Below are 25,623 nucleotides of genomic sequence, written 5' to 3'. Positions count from 1 at the left end.
CCGTGCTTCCATCGCGAGGCTGTAAAGCCTCCTCCGCAGGCGGGAGATGGGCAACTGTTCGAAATTATAATAATTAAGAAATTATTTAATTATATACACATTTGTACATTTATTTGATTAATAAGGCACTTTTATGGTGCAATAAATTAGCAGCTCAATAAACTGAGATACTAGATCTGCATACCTACTTTACAGAAAATCACTCTGGTAGTGAGGTTTTACAAATAATAAAAGAAAATGTATGTTAAAGTAGTTTAACAAGAAGGAAGATTGCAGAGTATGCATATTCATGGAACTTGGCTCATTCAGAAAAGAAATCTTATAAATTTGATGAACTCAGAAGAGTTTTACGAACGTAGTTGTTATCACTTTTCATATGTATGGTCGGTTAGTAATGTATTTATAGCGTAATCTTAAAAATATTATTTCCATTTACTTCCTTACCTAAAAACACAGCTAGACAATGTATAATATTATGGTGTCATGCTACAAATATAGAACTTAATGTCCGCACTTTTTTACATATTCATTCGTAAATATTCTCTTGACTTATGCAAGTGTATCTGATAGTTTTTATATTATTATCACTAGTGTTTTGACAATGACTCAAAACACACACGCACGCGCTCGCACGCACGCACACGCACGCACACACACACACACACACACACACACACACACACACACAGAGAGAGAGAGAGAGAGTGAGAGAGAGAGAGATTGAGAGAGAAAGAGAGAGAATGCAATTATATAAGACTTATAATCATTCACATTGTTATAAAATTACAGTAATGGAATCTACGTACCTCTAGTGTTATGATGTCAGTTGCCTTTACATAATTATTAACACTACTTCTAATCATGTAAATTTTACAAGAATCTCCAGTAGGGATTGAAACTCCAGGGAAAACTGCTCCACAGCCAATAAAAAAAAAACGCATATAAATTAGAAAAAAATACAGCTAGCACTAAAGTAATATTAGAGTTAATAAGAATACAGAGTTTCAGAGTTTTCAAAATTTAATATGACAGAATCATCATCGAATACATATAAATCTTATATACGCGTATTATGCAATATATTGTCGCATGTTCGCGGTTCAACCAGGATATTAAAAGCTAAACTAAATATTTCTTATAAATTTATTTCTCTTTTTTCTATTTAGCCTGAAACTGAGAAGTCACACATTACACGTGTTATCATTTAACAAACCTAAATGTCCGGAGAGAATAAAGGCAGATTTTCATAAGCTTGATGTGCGTCTGTTCATCCCAACACCATTGCCGTATTTGGATGTCAAATATTCAGACACACGGCTGCGAGATGCACGAGGAAACAGATTTGCAAGTGTGGCAACCTGTTGCACCCGGATGATCCGTGCAGGGACCCGCTGATATGTATAAACAACATTGGTAGAAAGAATAATTAATCAGAAATTAAAGAACCAAACAATGAGGGACAGCAGCCCAAAGTCATCTTTAACAAAAATAGATCTGCAAAAACAACAGTGTCTTACTTCACCTAAAACTGAGCCTACGACTAATTCAATGGGCGACCCAAATTCAAACAAAGATGAAGGAATCTGAAACTAAAGTTCAGATTGAACAAATCCCATCTCCAGGTCCCGCGAAACCGGAAATACAAATCTTATAAAACGAAGATTTAAGGAAAACTGCAATGCAGGTTTCAAAATAACAGAGGACGAATTTATCTAAGGATGTGGTTTAATAATTGCGGGCCCTTTACACCCGCTTTTATATTTTAATGACTTTTTTCAGAAATGGATTACAAATTTTAAGTAAGTTATTTAAAATATTTTTTAAAATATTTAAAATATTAAAAATATTATTTAAAATACGGATAGTAATTTTACGTAGTTATTATAATAATAATAATGCACCGAGGTAGATAATTCCCACGTCCGGAAGATACCATCTATGTTCCACGTCCAGAGCGGAAACAGCTGTGCATGTTTACTATTGATAATGCTGGCTAACGGGCTCCGAGTGTTTTCCTTCGGAGATGGAATTTTCTTCGGCCCGATTCCACCTAGGGCCGTAATACAAGGAATGGATTTTCAGCCACCTACAGATATGAGAAACTTTAATGATTAAGGAAATGCATTCACACCATCTTTAGAGCGGCGATGTGGCGGCCAGGGTCGAAGTGATTGCAAGTGTAATTGACATGCCCCCCTCTATGGCAAACATGTTGTTAAGGTATGGTAGTTAAGGCAATGTATATCGACGAATGGTAGCCTGAATATTTCGGTGTGTAGGGGCCTGGAGTAAGTGCAGAGATTGCGCATCCACTCTCTGCTAGAATATAAGCCGATTCCACCGGAATACCGGACCGGACCTCTAGGGTTGGTAGCCCTGGAGTGGGGGTGTACCCCGCCGGCTAGTCTTGCTACAGAAGAGACAGAAAATCATTCAAGTTGAACAATCTCCAATCGTGACAGAGGGTTCACGTAAACACCCTCGTCTTGAACTACCCATTTCTCCTGAAGGAAAACGGATGTTGAGTTATGAAAACGGACGGGAGAGTTATGAGACCTTGCGGTCTCATAACTCTCCTAGCAGTTTTTTGTAAACCAAAATATCTGGTAATTAGTACAGAGGATGGTAATTTTTCAGGATAAGCCCTTTAATTATCGCTTGAGAAATAAATAATTGTGCTAGAGGCCCAGTAAAAGAAATCCGTAAAACTTGCAACGGACTACATGTATAGACGACTAATGGCAACCAGTCGCGGAAGATCCTTGGGCTAAAAAAGACAGGTGAATTTGCTGTACGGCTCGATCCTCACAGAACTCTCAACACTTCAAAGGGTGTTGTGGTTTGTGGGGATTTACTCAATTGAACAAAACAGGCGATTGTAGAAGAGATGACACCTCAAGGAGTTATTCAATGCCGAAGGATAAAATGAGAAGGAACGGCAAAGTTCTTCCGTCTGCCTCTCATGTCCTTACTTTTAACAAACCAACCCTGCCGGAGAAAGTACGTGCACGGCATGGATGTGATGGGCTTTTTGGCTGCAAATAATGGGATGCTTCAGGTGTCTACCTTTTTGGCCACATCGCTGCTTGGTGCAAAAGGCCACAAATATGCATATGTGGTGAGGAAATTCATGAGGGAGAACCATGCAGTAACCTCCTTCTTGTGTAAAATGCAAAGGACAGCATTCATGTAGATCAAGAAACTCTCCTGCTTAAAACGACGAGGTGGCTGTGCAGGAATTCAAAACCCTGCAGAAGGTCAGATACTTCGAAGCAAAGAAGATTGTAAGCGCACGCAAGCCTAGAGTAACAACAACTTATGCTCAGGCTGTGGTTGCAGTTCCTGCTTCAACTGCTATTGATACAAACCAGTTTCTAGGCACACTTGCCCCCATATAGACTACCAAGATTGAAAGAATAATAGACAATGGAATGAAGCCTCTCACTCATAAGGAATTTACAAATCAAATTGCCTTAAAAAAATACAGGGCGTATGCAAATGAACTGATGATACTTTAAAAAACGATCCTGGCAGCAATACGTGTCATCCATTGACAGAAACGCAACAGCATCAGACGTTTGGAAGAAAGTGAAGGCGATTTGCGGGTATGCAAGCTTTGCTCCCACAACTTGCCTTCAATATGAAAATGACGTTAAAGATACTCCAAACGAAATGTCAGAGCTGCTAGCGAATCGTTTTGAGGAGCCAGAATTATGGCTAACTACGATGAATATTTCAGAAAGCAAAAAACTAAACTTGACGATCTGCTAACTTTCACAACGGAAATTAATTATTCGTATAATGTACCATTCAAAATAGAAGAAATTGTGTAAATGTTGGAGAAAGCCGAAAATACAGCGCTGGTCTGGATGAAATTCATTATGTCTTGATCAGGCAGCTGAAAACCATTGCAAAATTTAGTTTGTTAGAACTACATAATCAGATATGGCGGAATGGAGCGTACCCACAGCAGTGGAAAAGAGTACATATTTTTCAAGTTCCAAAGGAAGATAAATATTTAAGAAATCCAAATAGATTATAATAGTCTTATTTCTTTGACATGCACTATGGAAAAAGTGTTGAAAAAATGATAAGTAATCGACTCGTTTGAATTTTATAAAAATAAAATCCTTTATCCTCACATCAAGCAGATTTCGACAATACTACTCAACTACTGATAAAATGATTAACTTAGAGAACATGATATATAATAGCTTCATCACAAGAAAACATTGCGTCGGAGTCTTCTATGATCTGCAGAAGGCATTCAATATGACCTGAAACATGGAATAATGCTTCCGTTATATGAATGCGGCATTCGCGGCAATCTAAAAATTTTACTCAGTATTTATATAAACGACCGAACTTTTAATGTACGCATTAATAATGAATATTCACCAGAAAAAAGATTTGAAAATTCTATATCACAGGGCTCGTCGTTGAGCGGTACTTTGTTTACGATCGCCATCAATAAATTAATATTAGCTATTCCAGCAGAAATCGGCAAAAGTGTTTATGTCGATGATCTGGCAAATATGTATGTCAGCAACACTACAGATATGGTCAATACAAATTGCAACGAGCGATAATTGCCTCAATGTTGTTGCGAGGAATAATGGTTTCAAACTTGCAGCGAGAAAACGTGCAGCGTACACTTCTATAGGAAAAGAATTCTTTACCGAAGTATTGATTTGAGCCACAAAGACCATCCAATTGAATACAAGAATAATGTGGGATTTTTAGGTCTTTTACTAGATAAATCCCTTTCATGGGGATTACATATACAGCACTTGAGTGATAATGCAAAAAAGCCCTAAACATTATTACATGTTTATCTAATATCAAGTGGAGCTCAGATAATTGGTTTGCCTGGCATTTCTCCCGCCACCACACCATTCGGTTCCCTAAAACAAAAGAACGAATGTCTATGCCAGAAACGGCTACTGAAACTCGAAACAGTTAAGCGACCACTGTCCTAAACAGCTCCTAGAGCTTACCTAACAGCGTGAGCGAACTAAGCGCGGTGCCAGACACCACCGGCTTAAGTCTCCTAATCGCTCACTTGTCATACATTTACTAAAATGGGTAAGTGCAACGTGTCAACTACTAAAAATATACATGACATTAAAATTTACTTGTCTATACAGCAATTGGTTGACACGTCTAGATCGTTGAATGCCAGCAACTACCTGTCCATCATATTAAATCGCTTGGAGCATTAATTGGCTGGTGGTCACCCGTATAAATCTCTAGTTAGTTTCACCCAGCAGTGCGGCAGAAGTCTTTTCCCTTAGATAAACTACTGATGTAGGTAGAACATAGCAACTGCATAAAGGACCTCCCACGATATCCGACAATGCGGCCCTCGCCACATTGACTCGCCGCTTGTGAGTGACCAATTTCCCCCATGACCTTTAAGTTCCAGGGTGGCCTGGTCTCTGCCCCCCCCCCCACAACAGTAGGGCAGTCAAATATCAGGTGTTTATTTGACTGGACATCCCCGCAGATGCAAAGCTCATCAGCTGCCAGGAGGAACCGAAACAGAAATTGGTTTTAATTAACATGATTGGTTAGCACCCGGGAACCCATTACTCGAGGCATATCATCCCCCCAGATCGTGTATAAATATATACAAGGATCTTTCCTTAGTCGTGGTGTCACATTCCAGCTGCCATGCTTCCATCGCGAGGCTCTGCAGTCCCTTATACAGCCGAAATATGGGCTACTGAACCAAATATAGATCCGGTGCATTGTGATCACCGTTCTCCTCCGGTAATGGCCAGGCTCGAAACTCCATCCCAAATACCTCGACCTCCCGATCTCTTCGCAATCTCCAGATGGCTGCCCGAATTTTCACCACTCAATCGATTGGAAGAGCCTTTCCCAATACGGTGGTAACCTCGTAGGAAGTTATTTTGAAAACACCAGTGCATACAATTAAGGCTCTGCGCTGTGCATTCGTTAAATTTTTAAGAAGGGCTGTATTCATATCCAACCTATGCGCCCAAACAGGCCCCGCGTATGAGGTCATGCTTTCGAAGACACCTCGGTACACAATTGTACATTTGACAACCAGACAACCCATAGTCCTTCCGAGCAATCCTACGTTTGTGCATCACTGAGACGCTGCCCGCCGGTACTTGCCTAATGTGGTTGCTAAACAGCAACTTCTCGTCAAACAAAACACCTAGGTACTTATGAACTCTAACTAGGCTTATTACACAGCCTTTATATTTAATATGGGGGTTATGACTGTACGATAATGTGTTTGCATTCTTGAGAAGCATAAACTTCGTCTTGGGCATAGAAATCTGTAAATTTTGAATGTCTATCCCGCCCTCTGCAGTTGATAAGAGGCTCAGATTAAGTAAAAATACTGAGTCTGTTTAAAGCATTGATTCAATCGAACTTGTCTACCGATGTATTGTATATTCATCCACTAGAAAGTCGTATTTACAAAAGTTAGATGTAATAAATAACAGAAGAGATATAACACAGTTATATCCCCGCTAATGCTGGAAGCTGGAAAAATTCCATTACATTATAGAAGAGAGATCATATTGATAAGATATGCCGCAAAAATATGGGACTTTCCTACACATATAAATAACAAAATTTTGAATAATTAGCCTTTGGCTACATTATATGGACATCGTGCTGATTATTCCACGCCTGGCAGCTCTGCCCCATTGACCCATGATGTTTTGGCAGAACGAGATGGCTTGTTTTTCTATTTAGCAAACCCCATGAGTACCAGTGCAGCTACCAAGCAGAAATTATTGCCTCGTTTAAAATTCTTCTAGGCAGCTTTCATAGCTCTCGTGGAGGGTTTAAAAATCTTGCCTTAAAGAGCCCAAGGAAGTAACTGCAAATTAAAATCCCCCTTGTCACCGTGGTTTTTAAATAAGGTTATCAGGTTAAATCAGGTTATCAGGTTTTGAAGCAGCTTTTAGATATAGCATGTAGAATGTTAGTAGCTAATGTTCTAGATGCTGCATAAATTGAAAAATCACCTAGAAATAAAGAACACATAATGGGTTTTCACACAGTTTGTTATACTATTTAAGTAAGACTTAAGACAGTTCCTGCGACACTCCGTTTTCTAGTTTGAAACTTTTGGATTTCATCATATCAACTCAAATTCTAAAGGACCGACTACTGAAGAAACCTCTGATAAAGGCATAAAGATTTCCTTGTATACCCCATTCATTTAGTGTATTTAGAATTTTTCTCTTCCATGCCATGACATACTCCTTTTGCAAATCGAAAAATACAGTTTATAGAAGAGAAAAATAGAAATTACTACAAGGTAATAATGAGAGACCATATCCTGTGGTAGGGGAAATAAAGGAAGATCAAGAAGTGGGAATAATAGTAAATGAAAGGGAATAAAATTTCATTGAATTTTATAAGGAAAATAATGTGTTCATGACAAATAATTTATTTTTAAAAAATAAAAGAATACTTTGCATATGGAAATCACCATATGGAAATCACAGGAAATGAAAACATATATAGAATTGTCTTTATATTTGTAATTACTAAACATAAATTCAAAGTATAAAAAAAACGTACATGGATTATAGAAGCTGACATTAATAACAATTGTATACTTCTAGTAGTAGTAGTAGTAGTAATAGCAGTAAAATATAAAAGTAGTATTAAGCAATATTAAAAGAATGATGAAAATAAATTAACTGAATCTCAAAGAAAAAATCAGTTCATAAAACAAGAAACGATAAATACACGGTATTAAAGGATATAATTATATAAGGCATTGTGCAAATGAATTTTGGATGATTATGGATGAAGCCATAAAAACAGCAAAACAGCAGTTGAAAAAATAATTTGATCTATTAAGAACAAAGGATTAATAAATGATACAATACTAGAGATGACTGGAAAAAGGAAGACAGAAGGAAACATAAGAATAAAAAAAGTATATAAAATAAAAAAGATAAGAATAGAAAACAATTAAGGTAAGTAAAAAGCTGCATGAAGATTGACTCATGAATTTAGAAGAATGAAGGTGATTGCGTATGTTTTATAAATATGGAGAAGCTTTCATCATGCCAAAAAGAATAAACATATAAAAATATTAAAAATCAAAACATAAATTGAAAGATTGAAGACAAATTAAAGAACTGTACCTGAATTAGGAAACAGTTTAGAAAACAGAATTAGGAAACAAATTAGGAAGTTAACCAGCAACAGAAAACATCTTATGTGATGATATGTTTGGAATATTCTTCTTTATAGGTGGGGACATGGGCTGAGAAAAAAAGAAAGCTGGATGGATTTGAAATGTGGCATTAAGGAAATAGGAGAAAATTAAATGGAAAGCTGAAATAAAAATTAAGAAGTAATGAGAAGAGTGAAATAGAATAGAAGCCTAACCAGAATAATTCATAATAGGAAAACTAGGAACAGTATATGCAAGAAGTGGCCAGAAAGTGCTAAAAATGATAGAAAAATATAAAAGGAAATGGGAGCTACTAAGAAGCTTAGCTGGCAATAGAAGGGATTGAACATGGACAAGATGCAAGTGGTGTGTTTCTTATAGAGGTAAGATTTCTATATGATAAAGTATATTTTAACTGCTTAACTGAGAACTGTTTAAAATTCCACAAATACCTTTTGCTTCAGTGTAGTATGTAAGTTTAGGATTAGATTTAAACTTTTGAATCACACCCTATACTTGCTATTGAGTCACCAGAGGATGATATTAAAAATATTTTGAAGCTTAGTAGTTAAAGTGTATTTTTTTTTTACAAAATGTTCTAGGATTATACAGCTAGGGATAAACACACATTCAAATTATTATCAGCACAACGGAATAATTTATAATACTTGTATGATATTTGAGGAGCATTACATAGCTGTACAACATAGTACTCATTCAACATGACTGCTGGAAGTAATTGTTCAAAATTACTTTTTAAAGGTAAAATATGTTTTAGAAAAATGTTTTTAACTTAAATGATTTATCAGTTTTTTCTCAAATATAGCTATCATAATTGGTTAAATTAAAAGTGCTATTGTTTAAAATTGTTATTCTGTTTGCCTGCATCCATTCTTTATTTTTCTTGAATCCTGTTAGTTATGATGGCATTATTCCATATCATGGATTATAATACTATTCCATATCAATGATTAAAAGGGGGGAAAAACAGCTGTAAAAATAAAAAAAAGGATAATATATTTGTTATTTAACTGCTACAGCTAAAGTGGAAAATGAATTGGCAAATACTGCAACTTCACCTGCAAGAGTTTTGTATATTTTGTACCAAGAATAAAAAAAGTTTTATGTTTAAGGATAAATGCCTTGATTTAATCAATACTGAATAGTGTGGTTAATAGTAAGACTTGTAGCAAACAAATGTAAGTATCCATCCTTCAATTTTTTATTATTTGAAATTGTCTGTGGTTTAGTACGAACCAACTGTTGTACCCAACTGTTCAGCATACTTTAAAGGTAACATATCTTATTAGTCATTACAAGAATTACTGCATTAACACTAGCTAAGGCCACTGGCATAACATAGTAATAATTACTGAATATACATTTTTACAATGTAGACCAAAACTTGCTTATATATATAATATTGTTAAATATATTTATTAAATCTCATAACTTACTTTTTGAAATGACATTTTCACTCTGATGAAACAAAGATTTAATTTTTAAATGTAAATCAATCTTACAACTGTTGCCACCTGATTTCTGAAACAGTATTTCAAATTTCAGTCACAAAGAAGTGACATGAATAACTGTTACGGAACTCCTGAACTACTTAAAAACAATCTTTGTTATGTATTTTTACACAATATACTGCTTATACTGTTTGAGTAAGTTCTAAAAACGTCAGTAGTGTAAAACCAGAACCGTGTGATTTATTTAATTGTATTTTGAAATTTTATTAAAATCAAGATAAATAGCATGTACATGAGAGTTAGTCTACTAGGTGGTAAAACAGCATTGGGAGTGAAGCCAAATTTGAAAAATAAAATGTTATCACAGCAAAACCTATGCTAATCCTGAAGCATGTAAGGCTCTAATGCAGAAATATTTGTTACATTATATGTTCAAAGACTGGCCACAAATTTGACAAGAGCCCTATAATATGCTTATTATAGGGATATTATTTGTGCCTATTATATACAATCATAATGTGTCAAATTTAGGTGTCAATTACATACTTTAAAACAAGACTTGATGTATGATTTAAATACAACTAACTTTCATTTTTTTTTCATTTTAGTAGAAAACCATTAGACAGATAGAAACAGATAGAAAATGAGACAGATAGAAAATGAATTAGTGGTCTACAGAAAATTTCTGAACATTTTTTAAAATGCATTCAAGGGTATTAAGCAATTCATAAGAACTTGTAGGTTCTTAAACCTTCCTAATAACACTTCACACTTTATTAACATTAATATATTATAAACGTTAAATAGATCAGTCTCTTCTATAAATTCTGCCCATCATTAATTCTTGAGCTATTTTTATCTAGAGATAAGTCAACGTGTAAGTAGAGGTAAAATACTCTGCAAATGCCTGCGATACATTATTTAAAATACCTAATCTAATCTGAATCATAGTCACCATGCATGTATCTTTTCATACTATTACTAATTTTTATTATTCCAAAAGTTGTTTTTATTAATTGCGTTCAAAACCCATTCATAATAATATTTTTACTTAAAATCGAAACGTAGAAGACCATTCTACGTTTTTGTGTTTGATGGTTTTTGTGAAAAATTCTAACTTTTTCAGTCAGAATTGAAAATTATTCTTACTTAATAATCATTAAATAAAGTGTTTAACATTAAGTAAGCTCTGATTATCATCAGAACATTTCTAATGTCTTCATACTTGGGAGTGAGCACAAAAATTATATCCAATAAAGGTGGGATTAATCGAAAAATAATATAAACCATTATAGTTTGAGTCTAATAGTTACAATATAAAGAAATAAATGCATATCAATCAACAGTAAAATAGTGGTAATAGTCGCTGTAATAAATATAAAACAAACATTTTTTTACGAAGTAGTAAATCTAACATAAAATAAGTAAACCAAATGTTGGAAGCATGAAAATAAAAAAAAATTGTGATTGATGTAAAGTAATTTAATATATGTCAATATCATTTAGAACACTAAAATGCAAACATATTAAACTATGCTGCTATTGCTACTTCAAAATAATATATATATATACGTGTATGTGTTTGTGTATACTAACCGCAAGGCATAAGTAACATAGATTTGCGGTTTTTGAAATTTCAATCTTCCACTTCATGTTAGCAAAAGAAAACTTTGAAGAATAATTCGTATTGTAGGTATTCAATGTAAAAATGTTTGGCATATTTAAGTGAGTAACACCTGCAAAAGAAAAAAACACATTGAATACATTATTTTAAGTAAAGTGGGTTATATGCATTAATTAAAATAAAATCCTAAGTATTATAAAGAAGAAAGAAAGATGTCAACTAAATTAAAGATTATTTAACTTCTTCAGGAATACCGCTATGCATATAAACTTGTCGGCTAAGTTATACCTACAATCTAAATTAAAACCAGTTAACATTTATTCCAAGTACTTATAAAAATAATTTATTCAGATTTTAGTGAAAATTCAAGGTACTTCTATAATTTTTATTGGCTGTATTTACTAAATTTTTGATAAATATTTCTGCTTCTTCTTACGGTAAAAAATCATGCGTAGTATTATAAAATTTAACATAGAAAATATGTTGTATATACTAAACGTGATAATTATTTTTGAACAACAAGAAAATATACTACAAAATTATACCAATGCGTGCAATTACAAAACACTAGACACTCTCAGTAATAGCGTCTCGGCCTTTCACCCTCAGGTTTCAGGTTCGAATCCCGGTCTGGCATGGCATTTTTCACACACGCTACATATCATTCATTTCATCCTCTGCAGTAATGCTTAACTCCGAACCCCAAGGGTTAAACAAAAAAAAAAATTAGATTTTAACAATTATATTTACAATACAACTTAACTTTTTTTTTTATTGGAAAAAAATATTAAATTATATATAGAAAACGGATAAAGTTTTTCAAAAGTTATTTATTTTTAAAAATTAAATCTTAAGTATTATATCGTTTAGTAAAAATCTTATTTACATAGCAGTTACTAGTCGTGAATATTTAATTAAATTAAGTTAAAAAAATACATACAGATTTCATACTGTAATTACTTACAATTTTATAACATTAAATGAGAACAAATATCTCAAATAGGATTTTATTAAAATAACAACTTGCAGGAAAAAAGAAAAAAGAAGAGATAGGAGGGAGCATAAAAAAGAAAAAAAAAAACCGTGAAATAAAATAAAATATAAATAGGAATTTATTAGGAAATTAATAGAAATTCAGTCACCCAGTGCTGTAGAATCCCGGGGTAGGAAGCGGTTTAAATGGATAGATGAACAGAATGCCTTCCTTTACCGTACCTACCTAACTATAACAAAAATGGAATCGGACATGAAACCGTATAGTGTTCCGCTGCACCAAGCGATGGTTGAGAAGTTCCCTGAGCTACGATGTAAGTCTGTCCAAAACATCCTGGATCAGCGCAGATCCCATTTACGTCTAATAGGGTTCCTGCGGATGTGGTGGCGTTAATCCGAACTGATGTTTCTAGGGAGTTAGGGTTGTTATCCAGCCCATCTTTTGATGAAAGTGCTGTATAAGAAGCGATAAGACCCGACAATCCCCTCTCCGATCAATTTGCAGAGAACGAGATGCTGTATGGTGGTATGGATCCGTCGGCCAGACAGCGTATACCAAGGCTGCGGGTTAATCGCGAAACGAGGAACATAGTGGGCCTTATTAATGAGATTCTTGAAGAAAAGTAAAATTAGTACCCTCCATAATTGAACTTCATGAGTTAGTGTACATCGGTGCGATCACGGCAGTCAAAGAGAATGGCCAGCGAATCGTCGCTCCTGCAATGCGTAAGAGTCCCTAGCGTCCACCTTGAGAGGAGTGACTGTGTATGAAAATCGATAAGCTGAGGAAAGAGATTGGTTGTCTGTCCAGTTTCATATCATCTGCTAACCCCAGTAGAAGGATCCGATTGGTGGCGGGGTCGATGATCCGAACGTATGGAACCCGGAAAACACCACCTGCCATGAAGTCCTGGATTTGTTAAGCAACGATTGATGGTACTGTCATGTCGGCTACGGCGGTATGGGCAGAGTAACATGCGCTCGAAACAAGCTCACTTGTTCCGTACCAATCAAAAGAAGCTGTATAAGTAGTTGCAGGTTTCACCTAAGCAACAACCTCAGGCGAACGCGTCCCCTGCTAGTGAGGATCTCTTGGGTTATTGGACCCGCTTTGGTCGTGTTCCTCGCAGCATAACAGTGAGGCAACGTGGATTCGTGAAGAACGAAAACGAGTTGATAGAGTCCAGACAATGGTAGATCATTTAATCACTCCAAAAGATGTACAGGAGGCGGTTAAGAAACCCCATAGTTGGAAGGCGCCAGGGATTGATGGAGTGCATAATTTTTGGTACAAACTCTTTTCTTCTGTTCACAAGCGTCTTGCAGAATTTTACTCTGCCATCTTGCGAGATCAAGTCTAATGCCGACCTTTTTCACCCAGGGGATGACCTATCTAATCCCGAAATTTTCTCCTGCGACAGCAGACCCGTCCAAGTACAGACCTATTACCTGTCTCCCTACAATGTATAAGCTTTTTACTTCTGTCCTCATTGCCATAATCAATAAGCACCTTGAGAGGCATCAGATCTTGGCTGAGGAACAGAAAGGGTGTCGTCAGGGTTGTAGGGGCTGCAAAGAGCAGCTTGTGATTGATAGCGTTATCTCTGTAACGGCAAAGAAGAGTTGGGGCAGCCTATATACTCGTTATATAGACTATAGGAAGGCCTTTGACTCGGATCGGCACTCTTGAACTCCTGGATGATAGAGGCCTTACGACTGTACATAGTCGATCCCGTTGTAGTTTAGTGCCTAAGTGTTGTTATGGGTAAATGGTGGACAAATTTTTCGTTGACTATTCCAGATAAGAACTCCGTTAAGGTCGGAGAAACACAGATCAACAATTTTTCAGGGCGATTCCTTTAGCGCTCTATGATCTTGCTTAGCGTTGAACCCTTTGTCTTCCATCTTACAAAAGTCCAAGAAGGGGTTTGCTCTTGGGCAGTACAGTTTTAGCCACCTCGTGTATATGCATGATATTAAGCTTATTTCTGACACTGAAAAAGGGGTCCGGCAACTTGTCAAATTAGTCGAGAAGTTCTGTGTCGACATATGCATGAGTTTTGGTCTTGAGAAAAACTTGTAGGGTCAATGCCATGAAGAGAGGAAAATGGTCGCAGAATGAGACGTGTGATGTGCCGCAGATGGATGCTCCTGCACTCATGAATGCAATGCAGCGTGATGAGACATATGCTTCCTGCACAATATTGGAATTACCCATAGTCGAGCGAAAGAGGCCCTTACATCTGGCTTTATGAGTAGGGTAAGAGCCGTCATGAGTTCCCAGTTGTGTGGTTCTAATAAGGTAAAGGCCATTAACATATTTTCCGTTCCATGGATTTCCTATAGCTTTGGCGTGATAAATTGCACGCGGACAGACCTTGAAGGGCTTAACAGAACGATGCGTTTATCGTTCACGCAACACCGCTCCCATCACCCGCGCAGCTCCGTCGAGCAGCTTCACCTGTCCAGGAATAGAGGAGGAAGAGGCGTTCTGGATTTCCGGGAGGTTCATGCAAAACAGCTGCTGAATCTCCAGAAATACTTCCTAGAGAAGACCCAGTCCAGCTTGCTCCACGGGGATACAATAAATGTGACAGTCTAACCCCAGTACACCTCAGTGATGAGAAATTCCAGTCCCTTGAGGATACCTTCTCTGAGATCAGTGTGATGGATAGGTGGCGTTCGAGGGAGTTGCATTGGAGGTATTATGTGCGCTTATGGATGAAGCGGTTGATCGAGATGCGTCTGTAGCCTGGCTGGAGTATGCCGAGTTGTTTGCTGAGTCGGAGGACCTTTGCTATACAGGATAAAGTCGTCAGCACACTCAGATACAGAAAGCATGTCGTTAAGGATCCTGCTGTAACCATTGACCTATGCCATCTTTGTGGATCGACCCACGAGTCCATCGAACATATCGTTAGCGGATTTCAGTTTTTAGCCCAAGGGAATATACAGTCCCAAGGGAATATACGACAAAACAATGTGGCGAAGATGCTCACCGGAGGCTCGCTTTGGACCTAGGTCTCCTTGCCGTTTAAATCCCGTATTTTAAATATATGCTCTTCAGTCTGTATCGGAAGACGATCGGTATAAACTGTACTACGACCGTACTGTTCTGACGGACAGGACAGTGGAGGATAATAGGCCAGACATCGTTCTGACCAAGAAGCAGGAAAAGATCACCTTTCTGATTTATGTTACAATTCCATTGTCCACCAGCACAGTGAGGAAGTACATGGAAAAAAATAGTGAAATATAGGGATCTTGCAGACCAAGTCAAGGAGATTTTGGACCAGGAGAGCGTAATGGTAGTCCGGGTGGTTTTGGGCGCGATGGCAGAGATTCCACGTTCTCGGCATGAGTCATTAAGATCCGTTGGTGTACTAGCAAATCTGTTCCGACCAATGCAGTCGGCTGTGTTGCAGGATACATTCCGCTTGGTCCGTCGGTACGTCACATGCTCAAGCGATAAGATAACGCCTGTTACTGCGGGAGGACGATCAAGTAGAGCTGCAGGTGGGAGACAATGGCCATTAACATTTGGCAGTTCATATATTTTCACGTCTCATATTTTGTCTTTAATTCATATATCTCACCCATAGTATTCAATAGTTCATGTTCCCATATACAACGCATGTCAGAAAAACAGTTATAGCTTCTGCGCCTTGCCTTTGGTCCGGCTAGGATGCTTTTTACTGGGCTTGCCCATAGAATTATAATAATAATAATTATAATAATAATAATGCCCTGAGGTAGGTAATCCCCACGTCCAGGGCGGCAAAAGCTGTACTTATGTACAATACACATAGCTGGCTAAAGGGGTTCCGAGTAAATTTCTCGGTTATACTTTCTTTTACTTCTGACCTGTTTGCAACTTCAGCTTACTAAACGGACTGGATTTTGCGGCTATCTGCAGGATATGGAATAATCGTTTATTATTATGATGACTAATCGTCGAGTGAATAATCGTTTATTATATTATGAGTCCATTTTGGAAATGGACTCATACCACTTTTAGAGCTGGCGATGTGGCGGCCAGGGTCAATGTTATTGCAGGTGTAACGGAGACCCTTCCGTTGTCCACATGCCCCCTGCGATGGCAAGCATGTAGCAATTGTGTCCATGTATTTCGGTGCATGGGAGCTTTGAAAGCTTCGGTGAGTAGAAGCCTGGAGTCAGTGCAAAGATTGCGCCTCTGCTCTCTGCCACATATGTCTCTGTCATATGTCGATTCCACCGGAGTACCGGATCGGACCTCCAAGGTTAGTAGCCCTGGAGTGGGGCTGTACCCCGGCGGCTAGCCTTGCTACAGAAGGGATTAACACAACGAACATACTTGAACAAACAAACATGCCAGTGGGTGCACGTAAACACCCTCGTTTAGAAACCTCTGATTCGCCACAAGAGAAGAGGAAAAACAGTAAGGAGTCAGATAAAATCAAGAGAGATGCTGACAAAATCAGTAGGGAATTGAAAAAGTCGTTGTTTGGAAATATTGCTACCAAACCATGATTTTTAATTATTACAAAGGAGAATGGAATCTTCCAAAAAGTTAGTCCATTTTTAATCGCAAGAGAAATAACAAATTGTGCTGGTTGTCCTGTTAAGGAAATTCGTAAAACTTGGAAAATGGATTGAATGTCGAAACCATCAACGACATGCAAACCCAGAAAGTTCAGGCGTTGAAGAAGATCGGTGAATTTGCGGTTTCTGTCCAACCGCATAGCACACTTAACTCATCCAGAGGAGTTGTTGTTTGACGCGATTTTCTAAATTGTACAGAAGAAGAAATTGTACAAGAAATGTCGAGTCAGGGAGTGACTCAGTGTCGCAGACTAACCATGCGAAGAAATGGTGAAGTTGTTCCTTCGGCCTCGCATGTTTTAACATTTAATAGGCCAAACCTTCCTGAAAAGGTACGAGCTGGCTTCCATCGGCTTGATGTACGAGCTTTCATTCCACAGCCGATGAGATGTTATAAGTGTCAACGATTCGGACACACAGCAGCTAGATGCGAAGTGCAGGAAATATGTATATGTGGGGAGAAAGCACATGAGGGTGACCCATGTAAAGACCCACCAATCTGCGTTAACTGTAAAGGGCACCACAACTGTCGTTCAAGGAACTGCCCTACATATAAATTAGAAACAGCCATACAGGAAGTTAAAACGCTTGAAAAGGTCAGTTATCCTGAAGTGAAGAAAATTGTTAATCAGCGTACACCTCGACATCGACTTCTTATGCAGAAGCAGCGGCTGCCCCTTCCACATCTAAAATTAATGTGGAGCAGTTGCTTAACAAGATGGCACCAAGCCTTGCGACAATGATTGAAAGAATCATTGATTCAAAGATTGAGTCGACTTATCAGAGAAAACAAAGTATAGATGAGAAGGCTCATCCCCGGACTTACGCCGTTGACATGAGAGATGCGCCAGCGCCGTTTAAAAAACCAGCCAAATCTGTGATTGTAAAGCCACCAACTGAAGTAAGAATAAAAAATCTTGACTTATCTAGCAAAGAGAAACGGATCACTCCGTCGTCTAGTCACAAGCTTAAAGAAATTGTGACAAGAAAACCCGAGTCTACCGAAATGGAGGTGCAAGTTATTATCGAGAAAGCACCAGATAAAGATGATATAAAAACTGCAGCAATGGAGCCTCCAAAAGCTCAAAGAACAGCTTCGGTGAGAGCATCTATTTCAGCTGGACCCAGCACTGCATTAGAGATAGAATCCAGCTCATCAGCCGCGGAAAGTGCATCGCATGCTAGTTTAGACTCCATAGCAACGATGCTAACAGCACCAATGAAACTTTCATCCCCTCATGTAAGCCGGCAAACGTCATTGGCATCAGAAAAAGAAGAAGATGCCTTGTCTGAGGCCTCAGACACTCTTTGTTCAGAAGTTGAGGCCGTTCGCAGGATGGAAAAACGGTGCAAGAAAGGATGGCCGAAAGGAAAGCCTAGGAAGTAACTTTTTGGAACTGTAGTTATAGAAGAATGTTAAATTTTAAACTTTTTTGATTCATGAGAATGTGAATCACTGAACTTTTTTTTATTTTATTTTATTTCTTTTTTATGTGGAATGGGGCTAATAACCAAAGTAGTCGATGTCCCTAAAAACCTCAAAAATAATATATATAAAAAATAATAATAATGGAGCTCAAAGCCATTGAAGAAAAACCTAAGAAAACGTATGCAAAGAGAATAAAATTAATTTTACAATCAGAAATTAATGGGGGAAATAAAGGGAAGGTAGTGAACACATATGCTGTGCCAGCACTCACGTATGCGTTAGGTATAATAAAACACAGTGAAGCAGAGTTAGACGAGTTGAATAGACTCACTAGAAAAATATTCTACCAAGAAAGGTCCCACCACATCCACTCGTCCAAAGAAAGATTCACGCTCCCGAGAAAGGAAGGTGGAAGAAGAGTACTCGATATTAAAAAACTATGCAACGGCCAGAACGAAAACTTCCCTGCTATGTATTACTTTCATAGCAGGCAACCCCCCTTTTATCAAGCCATAGTAGCGGCAGACCAAAACTATACGCCATTGAACCTAACCAGCAGGACTAACAACGTAGAACACAAGAAAGAGAGCAATGCAGATAAAATTCTAGAATGGGGAAGAAAAGAGCTGCATGGGAGATATAGGAACCGTCTAGACTAGGAAGGAGTCGACAAAGCAGCTCCAAATAATTGGCTTGTGAAAGGAAAGTTACATTTCGAGACGGATGGGTTTACATGTAGCATACAGGATAAACTAGTAGCAACAAGAAATTTTAAGAGAGTTATTCCTAAAAAAAATATCAACAACAAATGTAGGCTATGTATGTAGCACAATGAAACAATAGACCATATAATCACTGTCTGTCCAATTCTAGCTCCGACGGAGTACATTAGAAGGCACAACAATGTGGGAAAAATTGTGCACATAGAACTCTACAGTAGATACAAGTTAGAGTTTCAAAAAGGACCCTACTATACTTATTAGCCAGCCTCCTTTTTGGGGAACAAAAACGCAAAAATTTTCTGGAACCAGGGAATTGTAACAGCAAAACACATCAACTGTAATAGGCCAGATATAGTAGTAGTTGATAGAATGGAAAAAGTACCTTACCTAATAGACGATTGCTTTTGAAATTAAAGAAACGTGGAATCAAAAAGAATTCTAATAATCCCGATAATTATATCTGCGGGGGGAATAATACCATCTGCTTTGCACAACAGTCTTGAAAAACTGGAGATCCAGTGGAAGTCCCACGCTTTAACGCAAAGGAACGTGATAATGGATACCTGTCATGTTACCCAGAAGGCACTTAGACCACAATAGCAAGCATAATCTCGTTGGTATAAATTTCTCCGAGTTTAAGGAATGTCACCGACAAAAGTAAAACTGTGAAAGTGTGGGATAATAATAATAATAAACAGCTAATTATAATAATCTATTTTGATATTGGTATTTTTCAATTATTGAGATCATTAATGCAATTTCTAAGCGACCTTATTAAATGAGTGATATGAATCACAAATTAAAAGTATAATCATAAATATTCATTTATTTCTTCTATAAACTAAAATGTACTCATTTTCTTACGTTTAAAACCATTCACATCTTCACTGTCTTCGGACGTTATACTTGAAGGTAAAATTTTTATCCACTTAGATTCTGTTTGAGTTTTACAGTTACGAGATTCTGTTGAGGAACAGAATCCTTCAGGAAGTGGCTTAGAACCAGGACGTATAATGTTTAACAGAATATTTAATTGTTCTTCTGAAGAGAGTAATAAAGAGTGTGCTGGCCCACTTTCGAACTCACTGACTGTCATCGAAAGAAATCTAATATTATTCTTTATGCTCTTCAGTTTCGTAGCGTACGTTAAAACTGAAATACCTTAAAAAAAGAGAGACAAAAAATTATAAAAAATATTGCAATCCTGACCTTTTCATTTTTTTAATGTTATTGTCAGTAAATTCTAAATTCACTTGTAATTAGACGATTAATTAATTATTAAAATATATTTTCAAATTTACTTACTATATTTTCCACCGAGTCCATCTCCACACCTTTAATTATTCACGGTATGACTACTAAAGGAACGTCGGTTTAGATTAAATTATAATTCCAGCCATTATTAAAAAAAAAATCTTTCCACTGATACAGTTTAACCAGACCAGTTTTATACTAACCAGTAGTATGTAGTATATCCCACTAACATGAAATGGTTAACCTTATCTGTTCAGTTAAAAATGGTATCTCAGACTTACTTTAAACTCGTCATTAGCTAAGCTGTATTTACATTTAACACATTTTGTTGAAATTTCACTTTTTCTTTAGGAATAATATTGTTTATGAAGTTTACTTAATATTAAATTATGAAATTTGTTAATGTTGTAAAAACTGGCATAGATAGCGATATAATTTTTGCTCTTAAATTTTTCAGTACTTGGTCATCTAAAAGAATTGTTTAAGATTATACCATGTTTTAGGTTGATGTTTTTCAGTCCATAATTCTGTTTGATACAAAACGCTATTTAAAGTTCTTTTTCGATTGTAGTTTTCTAGAAAATACCGGGTTCATTGATTCATATTTCCGACAAAGGTTGACAGTCATTGTTTTATATGTTTAGCCGGTTAGAGGAACGTATGAATGAATATGTGTAACTTACATTTTTATAAATAACTATGTAAAAGTTTATATAACTTCCTACTCTGAGAAGCAAATACATAATTTAAGATTTAATAACCGATACTTATCGTTAGACGAATTACTTTTTTTTTCTTTTTTTTGTCATCAGTCATTTGACTGGTTTAATGCAGCTCTCCAAGAGTCCCTATCTAGTGCTAGTCGTTTCATTTCATACTCTACATCCTACATCCCTAACAATTTGATTTACATATTCCAAACGTGGCCTGCCTACACAATTTTTCCCTTCTATCTGTCCTTCCAATATTAAAGCGACTATTCCAGAATGCTTTAGTATGTGGCCTATAAGTCTGTCTCTTCTTTTAACTATATTTTTCCAAACGCTTCTTTCTTCATCTATTTGCCGCAATACCTCTTCATTTGTCACTTTATCCACCCATCTGATTTTTAACATTCTCCTATAGCACCGCATTTCAAAAGCTTCTAATCTTTTCTTCTCAGATACTTCGATCGTCCAAGTTTCACTTCCATATAAAGCGACACTCCAAACAAACACTTTCAAAAATCTTTTCCTGACATTTAAATTAATTTTTGATGTAAACAAATTAATTTTTCTTACTGAAGGCTCGTTTAGCTTGTGCTATTCGACATTTTATATCGCTCCTGCTTCGTCCATCTTTAGTAATTCTACTTTCCAAGTAACAAAATTCTTCTACCTCCATAATCTTTTCTCCTCCTATTTTCACATTCAGTAGTCCATCTTTGTTATTTCTACTACATTTCATTACTTTTGTTTTGTTCTTGTTTATTTTCATGCGATAGTTTTTCCGTAGGACTTCATCTATGCCGTTCACTGTTTCTTCTAAATCCTTTTTACTCTCGGCTAGAATTACTATATCATCAGCAAATCGTAGCATCTTTATCTTTTCACCTTGTACTGTTACTCCGAATCTAAATTGTTCTTTAACATCATTAACTGCTAGTTCCATGTAAAGATTAAAAAGTAATAGAGATAGGGAATTACTTATTTTATTTAAATTTGAAACGTTCATGAAATAGTTAGTTGAAACTAAAATGACTACTTTTAGGAACTTTTGTTAGATTATAATTCTACTGATAATGTTTTTATAAACTACTTGTTACAAATATTTTTTACGTTGTATGAAAATTATAATATCATAGAATAATGACAACAGAGAAACAGCATATCGGTGGACTGCCGGGAATGGTCAACCGTGACAGATGAGAAAGGTTAGCGTAAACCATAATATCATGGCTCTGAAAAGAACTTTTGGTCTGTGACCTCCCAAAGTCGTTAACTAGTTGAGCGAAGAGACTAAAACTCGGGAGTCGTTTTTAAAATATTTTACTGTTGCGGTCACAATCTGGAACTGAAAGGGGTTCAATCCATATGTGCAACAAGAAAGAAATATTTTGGTCGGCCGCGGATCGGTAGAGTCGGGAACCTGACCAGGATGGTCTGCTCTGGTGAAGGGACAGAGTTCCTCTGGGTTGAGCGTCTTGTCTTTCTTATTTTTCTTGCGATGTCATGTGGCTCGTCGATGGTGCTCTGGAAGGCCGTTCAAGCTCACTGTTCCAAATCTTCTGGATTACATGTTACGAAACTCCTGATCGTCTGAGTAGGTACTGCGGTATTAGTCACAATAACGACCGTTTTGACAGGTTATCTTGGCTCACAATACAGGATTTAGCTCACATCATTGGTCAAAATAAAAAAAAAAAACTTGTTATTTTTGTTTCGTCAACGTGGTAGTGCCGAGATTTCATTGAGTTGGCAGTCATAAGAAGATTTTAATTCTTATTGTAACAACAAAACAACAACGATAATAATAGATACACGTTTTTTACGATGTGAATAAACTACCAAACTTCCGTAAGTAAAAGACCCTTACTAAATATTAATGTGATTCCTCTATCCGAACTTGAGATAAATTTTTATAAAAAAATAACAAAATGGCAGAGAGTGGGAGAACGAAAGAGAAATTGCCATTTTTCATAAGGATATTTTTTGTTTAGTTTTACAAGTAAAATCCGAAACAGAATCGCCAGCCCACCATTTTAGACTTTGTATATAGTTTGTGATAAAACGATTTTAAGTAGTTTTTTTTCTGCAAAATAGATGATATTCATAATGTTTAATCATTATATTGGTCATGATCCTTTAACTATTTTTTTAAATTTTCAATTACATCATTGAGCGGCTTACTTCGTAATTTTGATTGTAATTAAATAAACTATGAAACCTATATTATCTTATTTTGTATCTTTCTGTTCGTCGCATAGAAAATCTCTACAGAAAGCAAATAATGTTTATTTAAATTTATTCTGAATACCTCAAATTCTCAAGGTTTCCAGGATTCTTGATTGGCCAAGTAGCTAGGTTTAAAAGTGGTAAGTGAAAATTACCTACGTAGTAAATTTTATCTTGTGAAATATTTTTAAAACAAAATTATATAAATGATTTCAATAATACTTTGTTTGGAATAACTACTTAATCCGACCTTTATTCTACGCCAATCAGAGCTCTATGACTATGACTCTCTCACCACAAATTTTAATTATAATCTTTAATTTTCCAGCACAATATATATCATTAAGCATGTAAACTTTGTTAAGAAATGTAATTGCTGAAGTCAGTCAACTGTCTAGAGAAATTAATGTATTCTCCACTACAAAACAAACTGCAGTACCTAAAACTCCATAAATAATTCTAAAACTTCAGTTACTACAGAGTGATCGTGACACAAACAAAACACTTAAATTTTTCTTACTAGCTCCCCATCACAGCTTCGCCTGTGCTGTATGGTTACTTGCGTTTCCCAAAGCGGTCAATTCTTTCATTTTATCCTCTTTAGTCAAGTAAGTGGAGATAGGTGCAGCCCGTCACACATACAGTTACGGTGGCAGTGGCTACGTTGGTTGTGCCGTAGCGTCGTTTATCTTCGCACCCCTAGAAAAAAATCGGAAATAAAAAAAGAACCAAAAACGGTTCTTCAATATTTATCTGAAGAATATTTGTATGCTCAGATCTACTGAATATCTAGTTTACTGTAGTCGGGATTGGGAAAACTTACAATCTTTGTTCAAAATTTTTTTACCTTTCTTCCTCCTTTTCAAGGTCGAATTTCAAAAATCTAGAATTTGGTTTATTGACATGAAGAGTACACTCTCACCAAAATTCAGGTTGATTTCTTCATTTGTTATCGATGTATATATATATATATATATATATATATACACACACAAACACACACACACACACATATATATATTTATATTTATATATATATATATAGCATATCCGTCTCGGCTTCGCCCGAGATTATAATGTAATCAACCCATTTTCTAACAGTGATAGAACTTCCAGGTATATGATATTTTTTGCGGCGTTTTGATTTTCTGGTAGCAGAATATATTGACTTTCTGAAATACCAGTTCTGGAAGGTCTAACATATAATTATCCATGAGAAAAACAGTCTGATCGTAAAACAGTACCAATGTGTTTCAATGTCTGGCCTTGCACTTTATTAATTGTTATAGCAAACGAAAGTTTTATAAGAAATTGCAGCCTCTTAAATTGAAATATTAAGCCTATTGGGATCATTGGGATGCGTGTTATAAGAGCAAGCTCCCCTGCAGCTGGACCTGTCAAAATTGTAACCTCAATGGTGTGATTTTGCACAGTTTTAATTTGCAAACTTGTGCTGTTACATAACCTTGGAGGATTAAAGTCTCGTAGTAAAATAATCGGTACTCATTTTAAGATTGAGACTATGAACTGGAAAATCTGCAGGATTAAAAGAATTCAGAAATTCTTAAGGATAGGTGGACTGCATATTCAGTATTGATTGCAGAATCTACAGATTGAGATTCCTGTTTTGCTTCCTTGCTTTTTAAAAACTCATATTATTAATTTGAAATAAGAAGTATTTTAAGAACATATGATAGAACTTTCGCAAAGCCAATAGTACGGTTTTTGGTAAAAGCTTACTAATTTCTGCATAAATATCGGAAATGAGGTCATCCATTGTATGCACAACAGTACTAATGTTTTTATCTACAGAAATGTAACCATCATTGCGAGGAAGAGTCCCATTTGCAATGTTTATTAGTTGGAAGGGAAAGTTACCATCATCACCCCTAAGATGAACTCTCATACTAGTTCTTAAGTTAATAGTTAAGACAAATTTTAATAAGGGTGATGATTTAAGGCATGCCTGAACAACATCGGCCCTAATTCCTCTCGGGAAGACAGACAATTTTTGCAGAAAGTCTTTAGAAAACACGAAAGTTATACCACCCATTAATTTACCGCGTGATCTAATACCTCGAAGGGTTGGATCAATGCCTTCAACATGATCTCGATGATTCATTGTGCATTCATTCCACACTATAATTTTAGCATTTTGCAAAATTTATCCACGTTGACCATTTTTACGACAAGAATAAATAGATTCTTTACCGCATGCAACATTTAACGGTAACTTAAAAGTGGAATGTGCATTTCTTCCAACTTTTATAAGTGTAGCAGCTATTCCTGATGATGCTACATCGATTGCAACCTTTTTAGTTAAGCGAACTTGAGCAAGTAGCAAATTGATTAAGGATTTTCCCAGTGCCTCCAGGAGCATCTAAGAAAAAAAAATCTTTGGGTTGTTGCAGTCATTTATGAATAAAACGC

At 36.3% G+C, this 25,623-nt stretch overlaps 1 protein-coding gene across 8 annotated transcripts in view; it reads right to left on the bottom strand.

Annotated features, from left to right (window-relative positions):
• Nucleotides 1-25,623, bottom strand: part of LOC142318461 (BTB/POZ domain-containing protein 6-like) — a 58,659-nt gene that overhangs the window by 6,771 nt on the left and 26,265 nt on the right. For 4 of the 8 annotated variants that reach the window (XR_012754923.1, XR_012754924.1, XR_012754922.1 and 1 more), the window contains 2 exons: nucleotides 23,714-23,892; nucleotides 20,045-20,167 (listed from right to left, as the gene is read on the bottom strand). Coding sequence is in view for 1 of the 8 variants with exons in the window: in XM_075355047.1 (XP_075211162.1) it covers nucleotides 20,153-20,167 (15 nt within the window). In the remaining 7 variants the exon portion in view is untranslated. Of the gene's footprint in view, nucleotides 1-806; nucleotides 911-9,639; nucleotides 9,725-11,250; nucleotides 11,391-19,870; nucleotides 20,168-23,713; nucleotides 23,893-25,623 lie in introns of those variants that run through there. The other 4 variants (XR_012754921.1, XR_012754927.1, XR_012754926.1 and 1 more) reach the window with 4 other exon arrangements.

The sequence above is a fragment of the Lycorma delicatula genome, chromosome 1 (assembly GCF_047948215.1).
Source record: "Lycorma delicatula isolate Av1 chromosome 1, ASM4794821v1, whole genome shotgun sequence".
Taxonomy (NCBI): Eukaryota; Metazoa; Arthropoda; class Insecta; order Hemiptera; family Fulgoridae; genus Lycorma; species Lycorma delicatula.
Note: the sequence above shows the minus strand (reverse complement) of the source record. Positions and strands in the feature narration are given on the sequence as shown.